Source organism: Cygnus atratus, chromosome 2, assembly GCF_013377495.2.
Source record: "Cygnus atratus isolate AKBS03 ecotype Queensland, Australia chromosome 2, CAtr_DNAZoo_HiC_assembly, whole genome shotgun sequence".
Classification (NCBI taxonomy): domain Eukaryota; kingdom Metazoa; phylum Chordata; class Aves; order Anseriformes; family Anatidae; genus Cygnus; species Cygnus atratus.
The window spans coordinates 127539706-127559475 of record NC_066363.1 but is presented as its reverse complement, the minus strand read 5'-3'; the positions used below and the strand labels follow the sequence as shown (position 1 = coordinate 127559475).

Genomic DNA, 19770 nt, shown 5'->3' with positions numbered 1-19770 from the left:
AAACAAAGAGACGAATTTATTAAGGCGGCCTCAGTGGAGAATAATCAATCATATGCCTTATTGCAGAGCAGTGTTCTCTAGTTAGCTAGATCCACTACATTTCACCTACTTTGTCTCCTGCCATTTCTAATCATCATGAATTAGACAAGGCATACCGGTCTGCTCTTTAAATTCTAGTAGCTCCTTGCTCTGAAAATTAAGACTTAAGTCAACTAATAAATGCCTTTAAAAATACGATATGCAACAGTGGATATATGACTGTGAATCTGGACAAGGTATTTATACTCTTCCTACTTAATGTCCCATCCACTCATTTCTTGTCTGTTTTGACAGAAGCTCTTCTCAGCAAGGGCTCTGTGTATGCTTCTGATTAATGCTAGTATCAAGGCCACTTCAGAGTTGGTCCAGAGAACATACCTGTCATAATCTCCTGAAACGCAAGCCCTATCAGCAGTCTGATCCTAGCAGCTCTGTTGACTTTCTGAACACTGAAAGAAAGCACATGCAGGCCACAAGTAAGTACTGTTATTTATTCCTGTGCTTAACAAGAAAGATGATCCAATGCAGATTACTACAGTGCAAAACAAAAACTTACAGCCAGACGCCCACTAGCTGGGGCACACTGGTTGGTCTCATTAACAACATCGATGTAGACACAGCTTATGCATTTGTCACAATACCTTACAGAATGGAGCCCCCAGCTTCTGCAACTCAGCAATATAAGCCAAGAATCAGGGTCACACTCAGAAGGAAATATTTTATTTTATTAACATGGATTAATTGAAAGCACAAAAAACACTTGACCTCCTTTAAATAAATAGTTTTTTAACATTATTAAATAGCCTCTGTTGAGCTTCATGCATATACAGGTCAGAAAGATAACCAAAGAAAACTAGCGTTCTAACTTTTGTTTCCATATACATGCAAGTCAATCTGTTGAACACCTTTTAAACTGAAATATCAGAGGCTTCTTTCCTTGGACAGCATCAGACTCATTATAGAAATATTGTGCGATCCTCAAATGTGCTCAGTTTTACTGAAAAAAGAAGACATAAACCAGTCTAGAAAGTAGTCTTAGAATCTATGTTTATTTTGCTGGTCCCACATACAAAGATATGATATGAAATCTATCTGATGCATGGTACGAGAACAAACAGCAAATGAAAACCAGAAGATCGTTTGTTGTATCCAATATAAATATCGGCCAGAGGTACCAGAACAAAGAAAATCAGACAGACTGAAAAGAAAATTTATAAGCACCACACAAAAGGTACTCTGCACAAAGAGTCATACACAGTATATGTGCTTCTAAATTTCATCCTATTTCAACAAATTTAATCGTGGATAAGCCTTTTGCTGCCACCTGTACAGAAACCAATGTTGCACACAGTACTTCAGGGCAGTGAAAATAAGCAGCCTATCAAATAGAACAGACCTTTATTAAAACTGGGGACCCAAACTTTTCTCAGTAAGTTTTATCCACACTCATTCTTGCAGACAAGAAGTTTAATTGTTACTCAGTGATACTCGTTTTAATGTGACCTATCATGTAAACTGTGCCCTCTGTTGGACAATCCTATTTATCCAGTGTAGAAACTACTCACAAGCATAAATTATAGATATTAAAGAACTAGCCTGCAGCAGACTGAAGCACTTGTTCTTAGGCTCTTGAGACACTGCTAGTTTGATGAGGCTGCTCACATCATCCATCTTACACTGAAATCATGAATATTTTGTTCATGAAAACTTTATGAAAATCCGTGATCTCCAGCACATCTAAGGCATGCCAAAGTGTAGCCCTAGAGGACCACTGACACCTGGTGGCCAATTCAGTCCCTCCCAGATCCTGCAAGCAACGAGCACTAGCTGTAGTGCAGACATCACTGGGGTTTGGGGGGGGGGAAGTAAAACTACACAACTTCATCAATAGTTAGCCTGTATCACAGGGCATGGGGCTGGTAGTTTAGACTAAACTAGTGCATCTTCTGGAAATATGTGTGTTCTGATCTACAATTAACACCAAAAAAAAAAAAAAAAAAGAAGGGGAAGGAAGAAGTGAAATGTAAATTTATCCATCAGAGAGCTGTCATATATAACAAATTTCACTCTGACTTGATTGGATTGTATTTTACAGATGACCTGTCAGAAAGACATGCCAAGGAAGTTTTACATTACAGGGCTCACTCTGTGTTTATTAACTTAGTGTAACTTGTTGGTTACACCTAAATGTAGATGAACTGAAATGTACAAACAAATTCAGTTAAAGCTGCCAAAACATCAATAGTGTTGTTGGATTAAACTTACACGAAGTTTTTCTAATAGAGCGGATTAAAATCATCAAGTCCTTGAAAACAAATGAAATAGAGTTATATAAAACTGACTTTTTGATTTAAAAAAAAAAAAAATGCTTCCTAGGTAAGATTTTCTCATTAATGGAAAGGAGCTATGAGATTTAGGTCCTATTTTGTTAGAGAACTTACAAAATATTAAATTATAAGTAGGAGTTTTCAACAATTTTATCCACTTTGACATTGGCAAGACAGTGAGACTGTCAAAACAGAAACTGCCTCTGCTCTCCCCAGCAAACTTGAGTGAGGGTCTTCTCAGTGCTCAAAAGTAATTATAGGGGATGTCCACAGCTACCAGCACTGGATAGAAAATGCTCTTAGGTCTGTTAGCACTGGCTGCTGACAGGCAAACACCAAAAGCTGTGTTTTGCTTGTTGTAGTTATATACAGCTTGTAGATATTCTGAAGCTTTCAGACATTCATCAGAATACAGTAAAATTACTCGACTGCCATCAGAATTTTCAGCCATTCCTGATTGCTTTCTCTCTGCAAAATGATTCGAAGTCTACCTTCCGGTAAATGGGCATCCCTAACTGAAACAGGAGCTCAGTTCAAACTTAATAGAAGTGTCATTACATACTGAGCAGTGAAAAGTATCGAAGTGTTTTTCTATACCTTACCTACAAGACTGTAGCTTCATAAAAAATCCACAGTACAAATCATCTGCCTCCAAACTGACCCGTATTTTCGTTTATCACCAATATGACACCTCTCCCTAAGTAAACAGATTGCTAAATTACTGTTTCACTTTGAATCTAGGCTACCCAACCAGGCTGAAACGTAGTAAACTATTTTAAATTACTTCTACAAAAGGTGTTGTTGTGCATACATTACCCTGTTGGCTGTGGCACGTTGTGAGCAAACGTTTCATAGAGGCACATGCAATTAGTAACATAGCTTAGTAGCGTGCAAAAACCAGCCAGTGCTCAGAGTAGAAACAGGTACGGGACACTAACATGGAGAAAACTGTATCAAGCCACCACAGGAGTAAAAGAGAGAAGGAGCAGATAGGAAAGAAAGCAGGAAATGTGCAGTGGTATGACTGAGCCAGGGCTGCTAGCTGAGCTGAGTATCTGGCTGGGCCAAAAGCTACCCAAAAGACATTTAAAAGACAAGTGTCAGGTTCTTCTCACCCATCTGTGTATCAATGGAAGTCCAGAACCTGCTGACACCTCTACAGAATTTCACTTGAATGGCCCACAAATCATTCCCGTTTATATGCATTTCAGGTCTCTTCCTACACTACTGCATGAACATACTGTGAAAAAAGTGGCTTTACAAGGCTGCTTTGTAACACATTCCTAAAGGTCCAACTGTGAACCAAGACATTCATCAGTACAGGGACACTTAGCTCTGAAGGCACTGAGCCTGTGTTCCACCCAAATCCTGCTCCGAGCACTTAAGCTAAGTGCTGTTTTCAGTATTTCAGTGCTGGTTTCTGCACAGTAATGCATTTCACCCACAGTGAAAAGCTGTCACATTGCTGCATATCTATTAAATAAAACATTATAATTAGGTCAGCTAATGGGTAAAGAAGACCGAAACAATAACCACTTCAACAAAACACCATCACAGCCCTTATACCTCCTCATCTAAAAAGAAAGTATCTTCTTTCCTTTGTTGTCACCCCTCAACATATATTTTCTGCAAATATCTCAGCAATGCCAATCCAATTATACAACAGCAGGAGATGATTACTGTGTGACAATGTTCTAATTCACAGACACAGCCTTTCTTATATGCTTGTATTTTACTGGGGATAGTCTCCTAGTGGGGTAGAGATGACCTCCACTCACCACCGGGGACAAACAGGTCTAAAAATAATTTTGTCTGGTTCTAATTGACAACATCATGTTGGCAAATCTCTTCCGAAGACACACGAAAACAAAATAAGCCATTCCTGCCAGCGTGCCGACCAGCAGGGTGGTGCCAAGAACTCTGGGCGCTCTTTTCTTGGCCACTCGAAACGCAGTTGGCAGAACTGCTGAGATTAATATATTGTTGACATGTCCTAAAACTTTGTAAAATGCTTTTCTCTTCACGACACGCTCATAATAGGCTTCCAAGTTGGGCCGTTTTCCATTTCCCCAGTTTCTTCTTGCTAAACCCAGAAACTTCAGCCGATGTAATGTGACAGCAAGTGACACATCTGCTAAACTGAAGAATTCACCACAGAGCCAAGGCTGACTTCCATCTTCTAATCAGAGAGAAAACATAAAGAATTAGTAGCTGATAGCATACACACACACATAGAAGCCTGCACGGGCCAAGACTTAGTTTAGTGTTATTTCAAGATGTTAATAAACAATACCAACACTTCAGCTAAGCTGTGACGTTAATAACATTTTACCAATCTTCTTCCCATTGTTCACACCCTCTCTCCACTGTTTATGCAGTAACATAAAGGTTCAGCAGCCTGGCCTAAATTTGTAAAGGAAAAAAGAGCCACATTTCAGGTTCTTAAGTTAACCCCTTACCAAACACTTATTTTTTTCCAAGTATATTTCTCAAATCTGGATTAAATGAAGCAGGAGTGGAAAAGTAGCAAGGTGGGTTAGCTTTTGCTTAAAAACTACCATTTGCCTTCTGAATTTATCCTCTTGTCCATGTAACTCAGCTCTATGGTATTCACTCAAGAGCTTCTAATTTGCTACAGACTTTCAAGTCAAAAAGGAATGAGTCTGGTGACTAATCTGCACCAAACACATCGGCTCAGCAAGAAAACAGTTTGTGCTACCTGTCCTTCCTTTGTGCCTTTCTTGACCCAAAACCTTGTTGTCTACGCTAAGATGTTTGAGAACTGATGGGTATTCACACTGTCCACCATTACTCAGGAGCACGGCTGGAGACCCCAGGCTCCCCCTCTAGTAAAAGGAAAGAGGTTAATCCTCCTGAGATGACTCAGAGCAGGCACTGCTAGGCAGCATCACACCGCTAATTTCAGTGACATGAACTCCCATCTGAAGGGGCTTATTTGTACTGACTGTACAGGGAGCTTGTGAAACCTAGGCTATGAAATCAGGTATCTAGCATAGCTGCTAGTGTGAGTACTCTGCTCTAGCTTAGATCTCAAACAGAACTATGTCATTCCCTCCTCATTTGCAACATTTTGCAGTTTTTCCCATGCTGCAGGCATACAGAACCACTGGCATGAATGTTCATCTGCACCTCTGCAGAATCAGAGGAACTCTGCAATATCCCTGTCAACCAATTTGTCACCTGAGGAAAGCACACCACTGTACAGCACGCCTCTGGTACCCGTCCATTTTAACCGGCTATGTAGGTCCAGAAGAAAGAGAAAGTCTGTCCTATATTGCTGAAAGGATATCTGGGGATTAACCCAGTGCACTAAGGTGATAGAAAGGAAGACCACAGAAGGTAAGCTGTGTGAAAGAAAGAGGTCTGCAGTGGCAGCAGCGGTAACTGAATGAGGGATCTGAGCACTAAAAGCAGCAGACATGCAGAGATTGGCCATCAGCTGAGAGCAGCACTGTTCACCATCACCCCAAACATCAATACCTCAGACAAAACTCAAATAGGTATTTAACAGTCATACGTTTTACTAAATCCTGTGAGCTTGTCAGCTTTCACAAACTCATCACTATCATACCAGTTGACTCATTGGAAAGTTTATTTAACAGAAAAAGCAAAGGGCTGCTGGGAATGGTGACAGACTGTTTGCCAAACAAAATACTACTATCCTGTGTGAGCTAAACCACTTTCCATGCCTCTTTAACTGTTGAGTCAGTAGAAAATTTACCCTCCATTTTCAATTGCTGTTTCAAATCTACTGTTTTAATAGTAACCAATAACTGTTACAACAGCTATTTATAGAGCCAAATGCACCGTTATTGATCTGAGCAGATGCAGTTGATATTGACTGCTGCTTCATTCAGCTCCCAGTGAAGCCGGAGGAAGGACTCCTACTGACACCACTGGGAACTGTACTAAACTCTCAATAAGAAGACAACTAATCCTATTTAAACAAAATTAAGCTTGTGTTTAGGTGGGTGGCAGGTAAGCACCACTGCTTTTCAGGAGGGTGTTGCGGGGTTGCGCCAACAATCAGAGCGCTTACACAGATTGCTAATTCTGCACATGCCACAAATTCCAGCACCCCAAATCTGTATGGCATTTAAACAAGGTCTTAATTTTAGATTGCCTGTGTTTAACATTAAGGTCATGAACATTATAGTGAACTCAATCCTACAACTACAACATCAAGAATAACATTTGTAGCTACAATTTTTCTTGTTTTGTTTACAAACGACTGAAAAAAATTGTGCAGCCAATTATACTCACAATGTGCTGAAAATGGAACAAAACACTAAGACTTCCACTCACTAACTGCAGCAGTAAACTGAACGAGTATTTAAAATCAGTATTGATCTGTTCAGTGAACCTAGATCAGTGTATGCTAAAAGTACCTATTTGGATGCACTAAAGTACCTATTTGGATGCACTAAATGATCCTATAATGGTGCTGTCAGCTGGTTTACTCAGTCTTGCCAAACATAAGGATCAAGAGGATTTAGGAAGAATAGTACCTTACCTGGTGTTTCCTCATTTCGCCGCTGCAATTCAGTCTCAACCTGATCCAAAACTTTCTCCAGTTCATCCAGTATTTTCTTCAGGTATTTTATATTATCATGATCCAGCAGTTTAGACTAAATATATATAAAGGTTAGTGTTTTAATCACCGTCTAGAGTTTATACTTTTATAAGAGAAACTTCTACTTAGATATGACAGTACTTAGATATAAAATATGATTTTCTCTACATAGTCAGCTGGATACCATTTGGATACTCAGAACAATTCAGATAACACCAAAAAAAAAACATTAGAGATGTCAGATATTGAGGTCTGCCTCAACCTGCAAGGCACTCAACAACCCAACACCACCGCTGATGTGTGCTTACCTCTGAAGTCTGTGGGACCAGTCCAAAACTTCAGCACACACTTGAAGCGTGTAGCTGATTTGGGGGATAGAGTGCTTCACGCCTTGCAGGGTTAAATCACTGCGTGACTATACTGATAATGACAGGTGAAACAAATGTTTGTATCGTGACAGCAAAAGTCTCACACTAACAACCTGGTACTAAAGGGGTGGAACACAAAGAGTTTTCTTACTTTAAGGCGCTTCTGTTTTGCTATATAGGCATCTTGAAGGTCTGGATTTTCTTCCGCAAGTTTCTTCAACTCTGATTCTGTGTTACTTATTTGGCCTGATACAAAAGACAAAGTAATGACATTAGATATCCAAATACCCATACTTCAATCCCCAGAAAATAATCAATACTTTGTGGAAAAATATCACACCAAAGAAATGGGAAGTGGTACTTCAATGAAGCACCCTTGCCAAGCTGGGATTCAGAAACATCACTGTTTGGAAAACTTAACTGCTGCCTAAGTCGACCCCACCAAACCTTCTGCTCATCAGTTTGCAATAAGCTATATAAAGTGGTGATCTGTCAGGTAACGAGGGAACTCCTGTTATTATTTTTGTCTTATTCAGATAAAATCATTTTGCTGCCAACAACTACGTTAAATCCCTGAAACTCTACTACAAATACCCCATGTCTCTGATTTTTTTGTGCCTCAATTCCTGGGTTCCCAACATACTTTTCATGCTGTAAATATGCAGACAGGCCCACAGTGAGACTTTCAATAATGCCACTGCAAGTCATTTGCACAACTCCACAACAAAAGCCTAAATGCTATTGAATATGGAACTAAAATGTTTTCAGTCGGTTAAAATGTGACAGCAAAATCCATGGATTTTGGAAACGTTTATTAAGGAGTATATGGATGCACTAGAAAAATGTTCGTTACGTGGCTTAAAGAAATAAAGGTGTTAAAAATTTAGGTAATTTTATTGATTTCTATCACACATGTATATCCTTTTCTCTCCTGAATATAGCGCTTTGCTTGAAAATGACATACTTGCAAGCCTAAGGCATCGAAAGATACTGCATAAGAAGTTATCTCCTGAAAATAAATATTTCTAGTAATAAACTGAGAACAGAATAATTATAAGGCATGAATCACCTCTTACTTGTACATGGTAATTAAGATTAGTTCCAATTAAGTCTTTTAAATTGAATTGATAAAAACTTCTTGCTACAGAATAATGAACTCACTGTTTTATACATTCTTTGTTTCAGCCTGATGTGACTGTGAAAGCCATCTTTCAACATAGTATATGAAGAAGTTGAAGGATTTCATCACACAACTAAAACCTTCTATATGCAATTAATTACTCAGTTGAATTTGGTATGCATAAACAATACACAACTGGATGATGGGTTATTATATCTAGCACTTTGAAAAAGATCAGCTTTTCAAAGCTGAAAACTAAACCATCTGGGAAAAGTTTGAACAAGCAATGAGACTGAACAATGGAATTGTTTAGGAACACCTATGTGCTATTCAAACAATGCCTGAAATCAAAAAAGCAGGCTATGCTTTAAACATAAAAAGATATGAAAACTTCCCAATTTAGACAAGTGGTAATTTTATCTCTACCAACATAAATGTGTGCATATATGTGTCTGTGAACTGACAACAGTTAAAACCAACTAGAAGCAAGAAAGGAAAGCACATACGCTTGACAGAACAAAAGTCAACGTTGGAAAATGAACTGTAATAATGGCACTATTACCATGTGAAAACAGAAAAACTATCAATAATGCCTATGAGTAAATCAGAATTGCTCAGTAAACAGCTATCATCCACATTTGGGGGGGTGGAGAAGTACACTGATATGGTAATTCACATTACTTCAGTAAAAAAAGAACACTAACTATGCTTACTGAAATTACCTATTCAAGACCAAACCAGATACTTTCTATACAAATTTTACTTTTAAATAGCCATTGATCATCGGAAAAGCAACGCTGACTTTTGAAATGCTCAAGAAGTTTCCAGCAGACAAAAATGAAACCAATACTGTGATAATATTTTACAAAGGATAACTCATGTAACTACAAGGAGAAATAATTGCGCGACTTCACTTCTGACAAAATAATGGGGTGGCTGATAGGAGAACTGACTTGCTGAAAATTTTATGGAGGAGGAGAACAGTTTGTTGGAAATAGAGTTTCTAAAGCTCACACAGCATCTTCTGTGATGTTATAAATTTGGTTATATTATATCTAAAAGTCTCTGCAGTATTTGACTTTGTTCTGTGGAGCATTCTAGAATACAATACAAGAAATCCACATGATATATGACCGACCATTGACTGACAAAAAAAAAAATCAGAGATCTCAAAACATAACTGCAAAGAGGGAATCATCATCCAGTGGAGTTCTCAGGATTAAATTCCTCGTCTGTGTAGAACTATTTGTTTCTTTTCTTAATATTTAGGAGGAAACATAAAAGTGTTAATTAAAGTTTGCCATAGTATTAAGATGAGCAGGGACATAATTTAAGAAAAAACATGAGGTGATAGCCAGTAGTTGGACTGGGTGATAACCTGGGCCTAAGAAACCAATACAATCCAAAACTGCTTCAATACAATCCAATACAAAATATAATCTGAAGCAAAAGATGCAGTCCACAAAAGGTACAGGTTATGTTTCTTGCAGAGAGAGCTGCAAGTCTGCAAGCAGTTCTGAAAAGCTAGGTCATCATTTATCATCAGCTGAACAGGGAATACCCATACAATTCTGTAATACAGTAATAAAACAAGAATAAAGAATTAAATATTATCTCCAAATTGATACCAAAGGGAAAACAATCTGAAGTCCAGTTCTGGTGTCCAAACTCAGAAAAAAAAAAATCTATGAGAACTGAAAGATTATTTGCCAAGGTTTTTTCTCCTGAGTATCACTGAACTTTTTTTAAAACTAAATATTTCTGAAAACTACTGGATTTGAATCAGGAGTTCATTTAAGGAGGTTCTCTGTTATACAGGAAACTGGGCTACAAAACCTGCAGCTATTGCTTCTGCTCATAACGTATTTTTCCATGGGAAAATGGTATGTGTAAAAAAGTCCTCCAGGTAAAATACTGACCCCAGGGAAGTCAAAGGACATTTTACCACTGATTCTATCAGACCTACACTTCATCCTTTACCCTGGTTCTATATTGCTATGTTATTTGTACCCAGGACTTTGGTTTAAATTGTACTTCAACAATTTCCATTTCCCAGATGAACCTAGACTACTTCTTTCCACTGCTGTTCCCTGGAAATTTCTTTATAAGTATTAACAACAAGATAGGAAATTAAAATATTTACAGCTGTCACAGCTGTCATTTTCTGCTATGCACAAGAAACACATTCTCCAGCATTAGCAAAATTAATTCCATACACACCTCAAAAATGACACTTCCTCTTTTCCATTTTCAAATCGTAAAACTACAAAATCGATAAAAAGTATATGCAAAAATTATCCAAGACTGCAGTATTAAAATCAGATACGTGCTCAATATATTCTGCTTAAGGCACACTGAAGACACAAGATGAATGTAATCCAATATCTTACTAAATGACACGCATTCAGATCTATATCAGTACATACTACGAATTCTGCTTGTAGCATAGGCTGGAATCATGGAGTCCACAGTTAACTCAGGGTGGAGGATGCAGCCATGTGTGTAGGCGTCCATAGGCAAGGAGTCCAAAAGCTCTCTGTAGTGTTGCACCCTCGGATAATACATGCTCCCTTCTTCTGGCATTAACCTTGGCACTTCCTCTGCAATACAGTTACAAAATAGAAGTCAGAAAAGAATCATGCAACTGATCAAAAGTCATACTTCCAACATGACCTCAGTTAGTCTAACTAGCACAAACAACACAGCCATTGAGAGCTTCTCTCTTCCTCACTGTCATTCAGTAGTGTTATCAGGGCTCAGAAAAACGTATGTATGCAATGCTTTATTTTAACCATTTGAGTAATTCTGTACCTAAGCAGCAACCCACGTAAGAATGTATTTAAGAGGCCTTCAAACCAGAGAATTCAGCATGTATGTTGTACTTCTAGCACTGGGGGATCATGGCACACAACCCTTCAGCCCTCTCACAACATGGGTTCTGATAAGCTACTACGCCTGAAACACTACGACAGCCGTAATGCTGTAAAAACTGAGGTACAGGAATCCCACTCGAAACTTTATAATAAGTATTCCTGCACACCACTGAGTTTTACCCTACCTTCAATCTAACCAGGCCCTGCCTCCTCACTTGACCAAAATGCCAGTATAAAATGCATATCATGTTGGCCTAACAGCGAAATTTTCTTCATTCCTTAGAAATCATAGCAGAAACCAAAACCCCTGAAACACAAAATGCCACCTCTTCACACCTAAAATAATATGGGTCTGCATTTTCTTAAAAATTGAGGCAGTCTATTTTCCAGCAATACAGACATGAAGAATTTCAAAAGCAATCAATTGCAAGTATTTTCTCCCTACTTTTTTTTAACATATTTATTCCATTTTGGCTCCAAAAATAATTGACTTTTTCTTTTTTTTTCCCCAAGATTTTTCTGGAATTAACCAGTAGCGTAAATTATTCTTTTTTTTTTTTCTTGCTGGAAAGCAGGGTTTGTCTGACAATGGCTGGCACTGTACAACATTATTTTCAGTGGCAGCCTCAGTACAGAATTAGCACAGCACTGTGCTGTCATCTTATGGGTGTCTCTGTGCCACCAGAACGGGTGAGAACGACAGAGGCGTTTCTTAGCTTCGTTAGTTTCATAGCTTCTTGTGAAGGTACCAGAAGGTCACGATCTGTTCATTTTAAAGGAAGGTGTTTTTATCCCATACCACCAGCTACCAGAACAGCCCATTTACCTCTGGGATTATAAATATTTTGTGCTTGTGAACAAAATAAACATGAAGTGATACAGAACTGACTCTGACACTGCTGCAAAATACATGGGAAAGATGACACATTCAAATGTCTTTAGGATTACCATCTATAAATGTTGCTTCAAGGTAATCGATAATCTGGGTGGCCTCACAAATAATATTTTCCCCGTGGATAAGGACAGGCACTTCTCCAGACGAATTTAAACGCATAAACCACGGCTCATTGTGCTCACTCAGTGGCAGATTTACGTCGTGTTCTTCACACTTGAGGGCTTTTTCTGCGATTGCCAAACGCACCTGAAAAGGCATTGTCAGAGAATCAGGCAATATCCCGAGCTGGAAGGGACCCACAGGGATCATGGAGTCCAACTCCTGGACCACCCAAAAAACAGACCATGTGCCTGAGAGCGCTGTCCGGACGCTCCTTGAACTCCAGCAGCTCGGTGCTGTGACCGCTGCCCTTAGGAGCCCATCCCAGAGCGGGGCCCTGCAGGGCCCCTCCCTCAGCCCGCCGCGCCCCGGCCCGCCCGCAGCCGCCTTCCCCTCACCGCCCGGCTTCGGCAAATGGAGGCGGCTTTGAGCCCCCTCGCCTCGCCTCGCCTCACCTTCTGCGAGGAGAAGGACTGCGTCCAGTGGTACAGCACCAGCGGCGCCGCCGCCCCGCCGGGCCCCGCCATCCCCGGCCGCCGCTCCGGGAGCCGAGCGGGCGGTGCGGCACGGCACGGCACGGCACGGCACGGCACGCTGCGCAGCGCCGGGCGGGGCAGGAGGCCGGGGCCTGCTCCGGGAAATTAAACGGAGGGGCTGCAGGGGGTAACGGGGGGTGCTGCTCGCCCCCAGCCGGCCCCTGCTTGCGGGGAAGCCGCCGCAAACCCGCCCGAGGGAGGCGCCGAAAGATGGAGGAGCAGGTTAAAAGGTCACAGGGCGTTTTTAAAAATCGTTTTTTGTTTTCTTCAGCAGGTATTTTCACCGTGAATGTCAAGAACAATGGCGTGCTATCAGGAGCAAAAAAATGTAACCGGAACACAGCTCCCAAATCGGATCCTAGGGGTATATATAGTCCATTGCTAAATGCACCTCACTTGTAGCCATAGCACAAAGAAGTAAAAATGCAGAATAATACACATTGTTTTTGCCTCCAGTTGTGTCCTTTCAATGTCAAGAGAGACAAGGCTTCTCAATTTTATTTTTCTTTTACAGAACGTCAAGAAAAATTGAACTGGGGCGGGGGGGGAACAGAGGGTACATGATGTAAGGTCTTGTAAAGCATTTGATTTAACCAAAAACAAAACAAAACAAAACAAAAAACAGCTTCCAAAACAAACAAACAAACAAAAAAACACAACACTTGTTCTATATCTCAGCCCACCCTGGAGGCAGTTCAGGAGGTGCAGTTGCTGGTCGCGTCTCAGGGATGAGGCCTGCACCACCCGCTGCGTCGGGGCGGCGAGGCAGTGAGGAGAGCCGGCGAGGCCATGCAGAAGAACACTTTTTGCTTCGCTTCGCCCTCGCCATCGAGGCAGCAGGAAGGGTGACGGCATCAGGTGAGCCCAAGGAACCGACCAGTTTCTGTGTACCTGATGAATCCTGCGGGTGCGACCCAAACCGAGCAGTATGTTGAGAGCTACGTTCCAACAAGGGGTGTATTTGATTTTATGGGAAATTTTGGCTAACGTAAAGCAAGGAAATGAATATAAATCACTGAAAGAGACAATTTAATAGACAAATCTTATACATCAAAAGGGATGAGAATAGAAAGATTTAGAGGCCTAAATTTGCAGAAAGTGAGGCCTATGGCTATATTATTAAGGCTATGACACCAACCACATGCAAGCAGTCTGCAATCAAGTGTGAATTATTTATTACAACATTCTAAAAATATGTTTTATTAGTTAACATTGGGGGCAAATGTAAGCCTACTATCTTGGGAAAGGAGTTCAGAAGTAATGTAATAACTGACATATCCATGTATGTAGCAAGATTACCCCCCATGAGGACATTAAAGCTTAGATCAGAAAGTGATGAACCTCTGCAATTAAATATACATTAAAAATATTTAAATACTTTACCTTTGCAAATAAATAACATTTAAAATAAATTAAAATGAATTCATAAGGAACCAAGAAATGACGAATAACAGCAAAGATTTCATTTTATTTAGACTTTAATAAAATGCTTCTCATTGTGTCTTCACATCCAAACATTTTTCATATTTCATACATATTTCATAACTAACACCAACACAGGAAGCTGGTAATCTTCCCGCAGAATATCTATTGTATCTTTGATTAAACAAGGCCCGTGTCTTAGAATTTGAAGATTTCTATACCAGTTTTTGTAGGGAAAAAAAAAATCATTTGGCATATTTGAGAAAGAAAAGAATCCAAACCCAATTAATTATACATTCACTTCAGCATGTGCAATCATATTCAGATACTTCTTTTCCCTTAAATCCAGTCATAAGTATAGTTATGAAATACCACCTGTACATCCATGTTTACATTCCTGGTTTGCATAAACAACACTTCAGGTTAAGAACCACTTCGGATATGCCAATAGATACAGAAATGCTATTAAAGGTGGAGTCAGACCTGGTGGTAATTTCAGAGGTCGCTGAAAGAGCAGGCATACATACATACCTTGCGGTCAGAGTGCTTGTGGTGGGCTCCCTCCTCCCCAGAGCTTGCAAGAAGCTGTTTTCGGAACTGACCACAAGAGGCCTCCCTTTTCTAAAAATAGGAGGCAAAGCAAATTCTCCCTCCAGAGATGCCTAGAAAGAAATGCGGTTGATGCCTTTTTATTCTGAATAAACACCTGTCTATCCACGTATGTTTTCTCCTAGACCCCTATACCTTCTAATGCATGAATAAAAGTGAGCAGAAGTGCCAGATTATGGAGAAGCTTAAAGCATCTTGAAAAACTTTAATCCAAATACATTTATATAGACTTCTCCAAAACTATACAGAATGAAAAGTAAAGTTAGTTTCTGTTAGTGTCCTTTTTAATGTGTAAATGCAATGATTACAAAAGCAGCACAAAGCACAAAAACATAAAACTGCAAATCTCGTTGGCATCTTAGCACTTTGCCATTGAAAGCAGGCTGTTGGCATTGTGTGTTAAATCACTTTTCTTCCTATACTGATATTCTTGCCCTGTTTCTCTACATGGCCTCTCTTGGACCTTCTTTTTAGCATTTTGCATTTCTTTATTTTGTATCTGTATACATACAAAAAATGTATATAAAAATGTTTACATATACACACACCTCTATAAGGTTTTTCGTGCCTCTATTTTTACATCGTGGAAAAAAAAAAAAAAGTAACATACACAGGTACTACTAATAGATAAGCAGTACCAAAAATCAACTGAAGTTGCAGATGTATAAATTAGGTCAAGGATCTGGAGATCAGTGTTCTGGTTTTCTTCCTTACTTTAACACCCCATGATATTGTCAGGAAACAACTAGGCCATATGTGAAATGATTGATGCAAGTAAACAAAATGATCAGTTCTTTATACACATTCAAAGCCAAGTTTGATTTGTTTACAGAAATACATATATATGTGTATATATTGTTCTTTTTTTCTATGCAGCCAGAGTCATTATAGGTGAAAATTAGCTGGAATCTGCATATGCATCATTAGCAGAATCATTGGGTCAGTCCCAGCTGCAGAACTGGCCTAACTGAAAGTGGTGCAGGAGTTAATACTGGTGGGGAAAATAAGATGGATTCTATTCTGAACCTTCTGTCATCAATATTTATTGGGTTAAATCCCAGTTGCAGACTGTGCATTACTGGGTATGACATAAGTTAAAAAGAGCAGAGCATTAAATTCAAATACACAAGTGAGATTTAATATTGACACAAGAAATGTCTTTAATATTTTTATATGACTGATGAATGACTTTTATATGACTTTTAATATGACTGATAAATTAGATATGCAGCTATTTAGAAGTAGCGAGAGCACAGAGCAAAGTTACATCCTGACGGCCACAGTTCAGATATTTGTGCCCTAATGTAACTGTGTATAAAACCATGGAGGGGTGCCAACCTAAGTAACCCTAGATAGTTCATGCATATTCTTAAGAAATATAATTACTGACTTACCATTTCACATCCAACAAAATCCAGCTATCTATAGAACTTATTTACTCACTTTCAAAGTTACTTACCATATCATACTAGGTTTTCTTCTGGGGTTTCACCACAACATTCTGCTGAATTTTTCCCCAAATAAATGTTCCATGAAGAAGTTTCAAATATTGACACTTCAGAAATACTGCTTAATAATGTTTTTTTTCTTTATAAAATTATTGTTAATAGTTATACAGAAAGCCTATTACAAAATAATTAGTAGTGATTGCAGACATTTCTAATTCTTGAGATACAATAAAAATTGTCATTGTTCTAACACTTTAAGAACTTCAACAGTTTTAATGCTTGGAATCGGTTTTCCTGAAACATCAAGCTTTTTAATCAGGCACAAAAATACATTTAATATATTTACTTGGGATACAAAATAGCAATTTATTAGCAATAAAACTTAAAATGTTGGTATTGTCATTACAACTTTAACCAATCTATCAGTATATATCTTTTATACAAACAATATCTTCAAATTATAAAATCTAACTTATCAGCCAAATTTGAAAGATCTAAAGTGTTTATACGTACTTTGTTATTGTTGTCTTTGTACATACATGTAATATGCTGGCTAAAGAACTTGATAGTTCCTCAGGAACTGAGGAACAGAACAGTTCTGCAAATAATTCCATATGCCCAACTTCCCTCGCATCAACTTAAATGTCACTACTCGCCTGAGTAAAAATTCTATTAAAATGTTCTCCTGTGCTCCGAACCTCTGTGAGGAGCATCCGGGTGTTGATTTATAATCACTTTTTAAATGTAACAGTGATGACAGTTTGTTGAGCAAAGACTGCCGTCATGTTACATGATGGCACAGCACTGTCTAGCACACTGGGTTTTGGCTGCCCATTAAAAAAAATCACATACTAACACAGCACAAATAATGAATGCAAAATAGTATCTTACAGCTAATACCTGTGGCCAAGAACAGAACATTCAACTCTGAGCTAGTAAAATAGATTATTTAGTTGCTGAAACAAGGTCCACTAAAGTTAGTGGGGTGATTTGTAATGACTTCAGTGGATCATATATCAGGTCTTAGGCCTGTTCAAATTCTACTACAATCATGCTGCAAAATGTAAAGATCCCCTGGCTGCGATGACAACCAACCAAATAAAACCTTAAGGAAATCTGAAGGGTCTGAAACAAGCCCAAAGCTTTAGCATTTTCAAAAATTTCTAAAAAAAAAAATAAATTAGTTACACTTTTTATCAAAAATGTGGTCACAAAGCTTTTAATTGAACTTGTAGAAAGAGCTTAAACCAAACATTTGATCTTTTTCAGCCAACTGTTCACAAAAATAGTTTTAAAATACTTTAAAGAGTTATCATGTACATTTCCATTGTTAAGTAAAAAGATAGCTGACACTGAGGAAGTGCCATTACTTAAAACAATATTAATCGTTAAGACAACACAAAAAATACAGTTCTTTAAATAAGGAAATTCTTATTTTTTTCAGCCTTAATTCTTGCTGTTTGTTCATTACCTTTAGACAAGCCTGCACTGAAAAGACAAAAATATACTAAGAGGAAAATATTTCTGTTGGCATCTTTGAAATCTCACTTCAGGAGATAGTCAGACACCCATGTTAGATGGAAATATTAAAAAGTGCTTTTAAAAGCTTAGGTCATCCTCTGTTCTGGAGAGGAACACCAGAACAGGAACAAGAACAGGGGCCGTACTACGCAACACCAGATCTGCCCCGCGTCACCCAGGGATTCCATGTCCCAGCATCAGGGCCCGCAGGGCGATCCTGCTCAGGATTTCTCATGTAGGGGTAGAGGCCATAAGCACGGATAGAGTGTTTTCCCTTTCAGAGCAACATTTTTATTTTTTTGAACTAAAGCACGTAAATTATGTACCAGTGTTTTAGCATGTTTTCACAATTATATTATGACAGACAAAAAAGAAATTGCAATGGTCAATTATGATATTATAAACTTACTATATTTACTGTATTTTGAAAAGCTGAAGAAATTTTCATCATGTTCCACTTCTCGCTACATCCGTATCAGCCAACTGGAATTTTTATTCCTGATATTTCCCAGTGGAGGGCCCTGTGCATGCATGACTTACAGTAGCACCAGCTCTCATTTCTACGCTTGACAAAGGGAGACTCAGAGTTCCTGTTACACAACCTCCATTCTCTTCTGCCAGACAGCAGAATCCTATTTTGTTAGGCCTTTGGACGGATTTAGATTTCTTCTCCTGATTTTTCTTTATACTAACAAAACTGCTCCTCCGTATTGGATTTATAATAGTTCTTTGAGGTTTTCAGCCCCTTGCCAAGTGTTGATGAAAATGCACAGAAGAATTGAATTGTTATGTGAGACTATTTAATAAACCCATGAGTGCTGATCCAAAAAGGACTATATTCCACTCTAATTTATTTTTTATATATATTTTTAATCTGTAGATGAGTCTTATTTCTAAAACATCTCTGAGTTTAGTAATCAAGTATGTTTTAGGTGTACTGAATAGCAAGAAATGGTCAACTCTAATGCTTTGTGGACAAAGGTATTTTGTGGCACCCAGTGAAGTTAACTCCAATGTGAGTAATAATCGTTTAAGAAATTGGGATTCTTTTATTTGGTTGTTACAAACTATCTATGCCGCTTAAAATGTCAATTTTTCAATGCTTGAAATAAACGAGCAGCAGAATGTGGCTAGACAAATTCATTACCAAAAAGCACACACACGATATTCACCTACCTCCTCTTGTAAGCAAGACCCTCATTTGTGAAAGTATAAATAGGACAAGATACAGTTTTGGGCAGCAATAGATCTGGGCACTGAATAGCTGTCTATGTTCTTTTGGCACTAGCTGAAACATGCTGGCATGATTTTTTCTTAACTGCATAACGTCACTCACAAATAGAGAACAAACACCAGAGCTACTGCTCTGAAAACACACTTCCTTCGTCATATTTATCTCAATGAGCTTTTCATAAAAAAATAGATGTAGCGTATTATTGCCAGCTGATGGAACGCGTATGAAAATGCACTTGCATTTACGGAGTTATCTGACCAAAAAAATAAAATAAAATAAAAGCTATGTAGAGAAAGGGATGAATTTAAATCCTGTGTGTGTAACTGATACAAATAAAAGCATGAAGTTGTCTCCATGCCCTGTGCAAGTGCAGAGAAGTGAGTACAGCAGGTGATGGTATGTGTCTGAAATAACAAACCCTTTCCACTAACACCCCAGCTAATACACAGGGTGGCCAGGCAAAGCCCGAACTGAGAAGCTGAAACTAGCTTTTCAAATTTTACAGAGATGCATAAGTCTGGGGAGGGGAGAAGGCACCATACCTCAATTTAATTCCCATCATTTCAATTTTAAAGTCCTCATAGTAAAATACAAATATACATTTTAAAAAATAGAAGCTGTATTAATAGATATGTTCATAGTCATAGTCTATATTAATAGGTATGTTCATAGTCAGTCCATAGTC

The 19770-nt window shown here is 38.7% G+C and overlaps 1 protein-coding gene and 1 long non-coding RNA gene across 2 annotated transcripts; one reads left to right on the top strand and one right to left on the bottom strand.

Moving 5' to 3' along the window:
- Positions 1 to 2394: 2394 nt before the first annotated feature.
- Positions 2395 to 13137, bottom strand: GDAP1 (ganglioside induced differentiation associated protein 1). Its single transcript, XM_035563155.2, has 6 exons — positions 12771 to 13137; positions 12270 to 12462; positions 10875 to 11048; positions 7480 to 7574; positions 6901 to 7015; positions 2395 to 4545 (listed from the first exon to the last, which is right to left on the bottom strand). The coding sequence occupies exons 1-6, from the start codon at positions 12840 to 12842 to the stop codon at positions 4163 to 4165; spliced, it is 1032 nt and encodes a 343-aa protein (XP_035419048.1). The 5' UTR covers positions 12843 to 13137; the 3' UTR covers positions 2395 to 4162.
- Positions 12675 to 13288, top strand: LOC118256310 (uncharacterized). Its single transcript, XR_004781189.2, has 2 exons — positions 12675 to 12800; positions 13123 to 13288. It is a non-coding gene; the product is annotated as an uncharacterized LOC118256310 (long non-coding RNA).
- Positions 13289 to 19770: the final 6482 nt, after the last annotated feature.

Excerpts from the sequence above, each read along its gene's own strand:
- GDAP1 (XM_035563155.2), bottom strand. The coding sequence starts at position 12,842 with ATGGCGGGGCCCGGCGGGGCGGCGGCGCCGCTGGTGCTGTACCACTGG. Across the intron at positions 7,575-10,874 it reads TGCTACAAGCAGAATTCGTA|GCCAAATAAGTAACACAGAA; the intron begins GTATGTACTGAT and ends CTTTTGTATCAG. Across the intron at positions 4,546-6,900 it reads GCGAAATGAGGAAACACCAG|AAGATGGAAGTCAGCCTTGG; the intron begins GTAAGGTACTAT and ends CTCTCTGATTAG.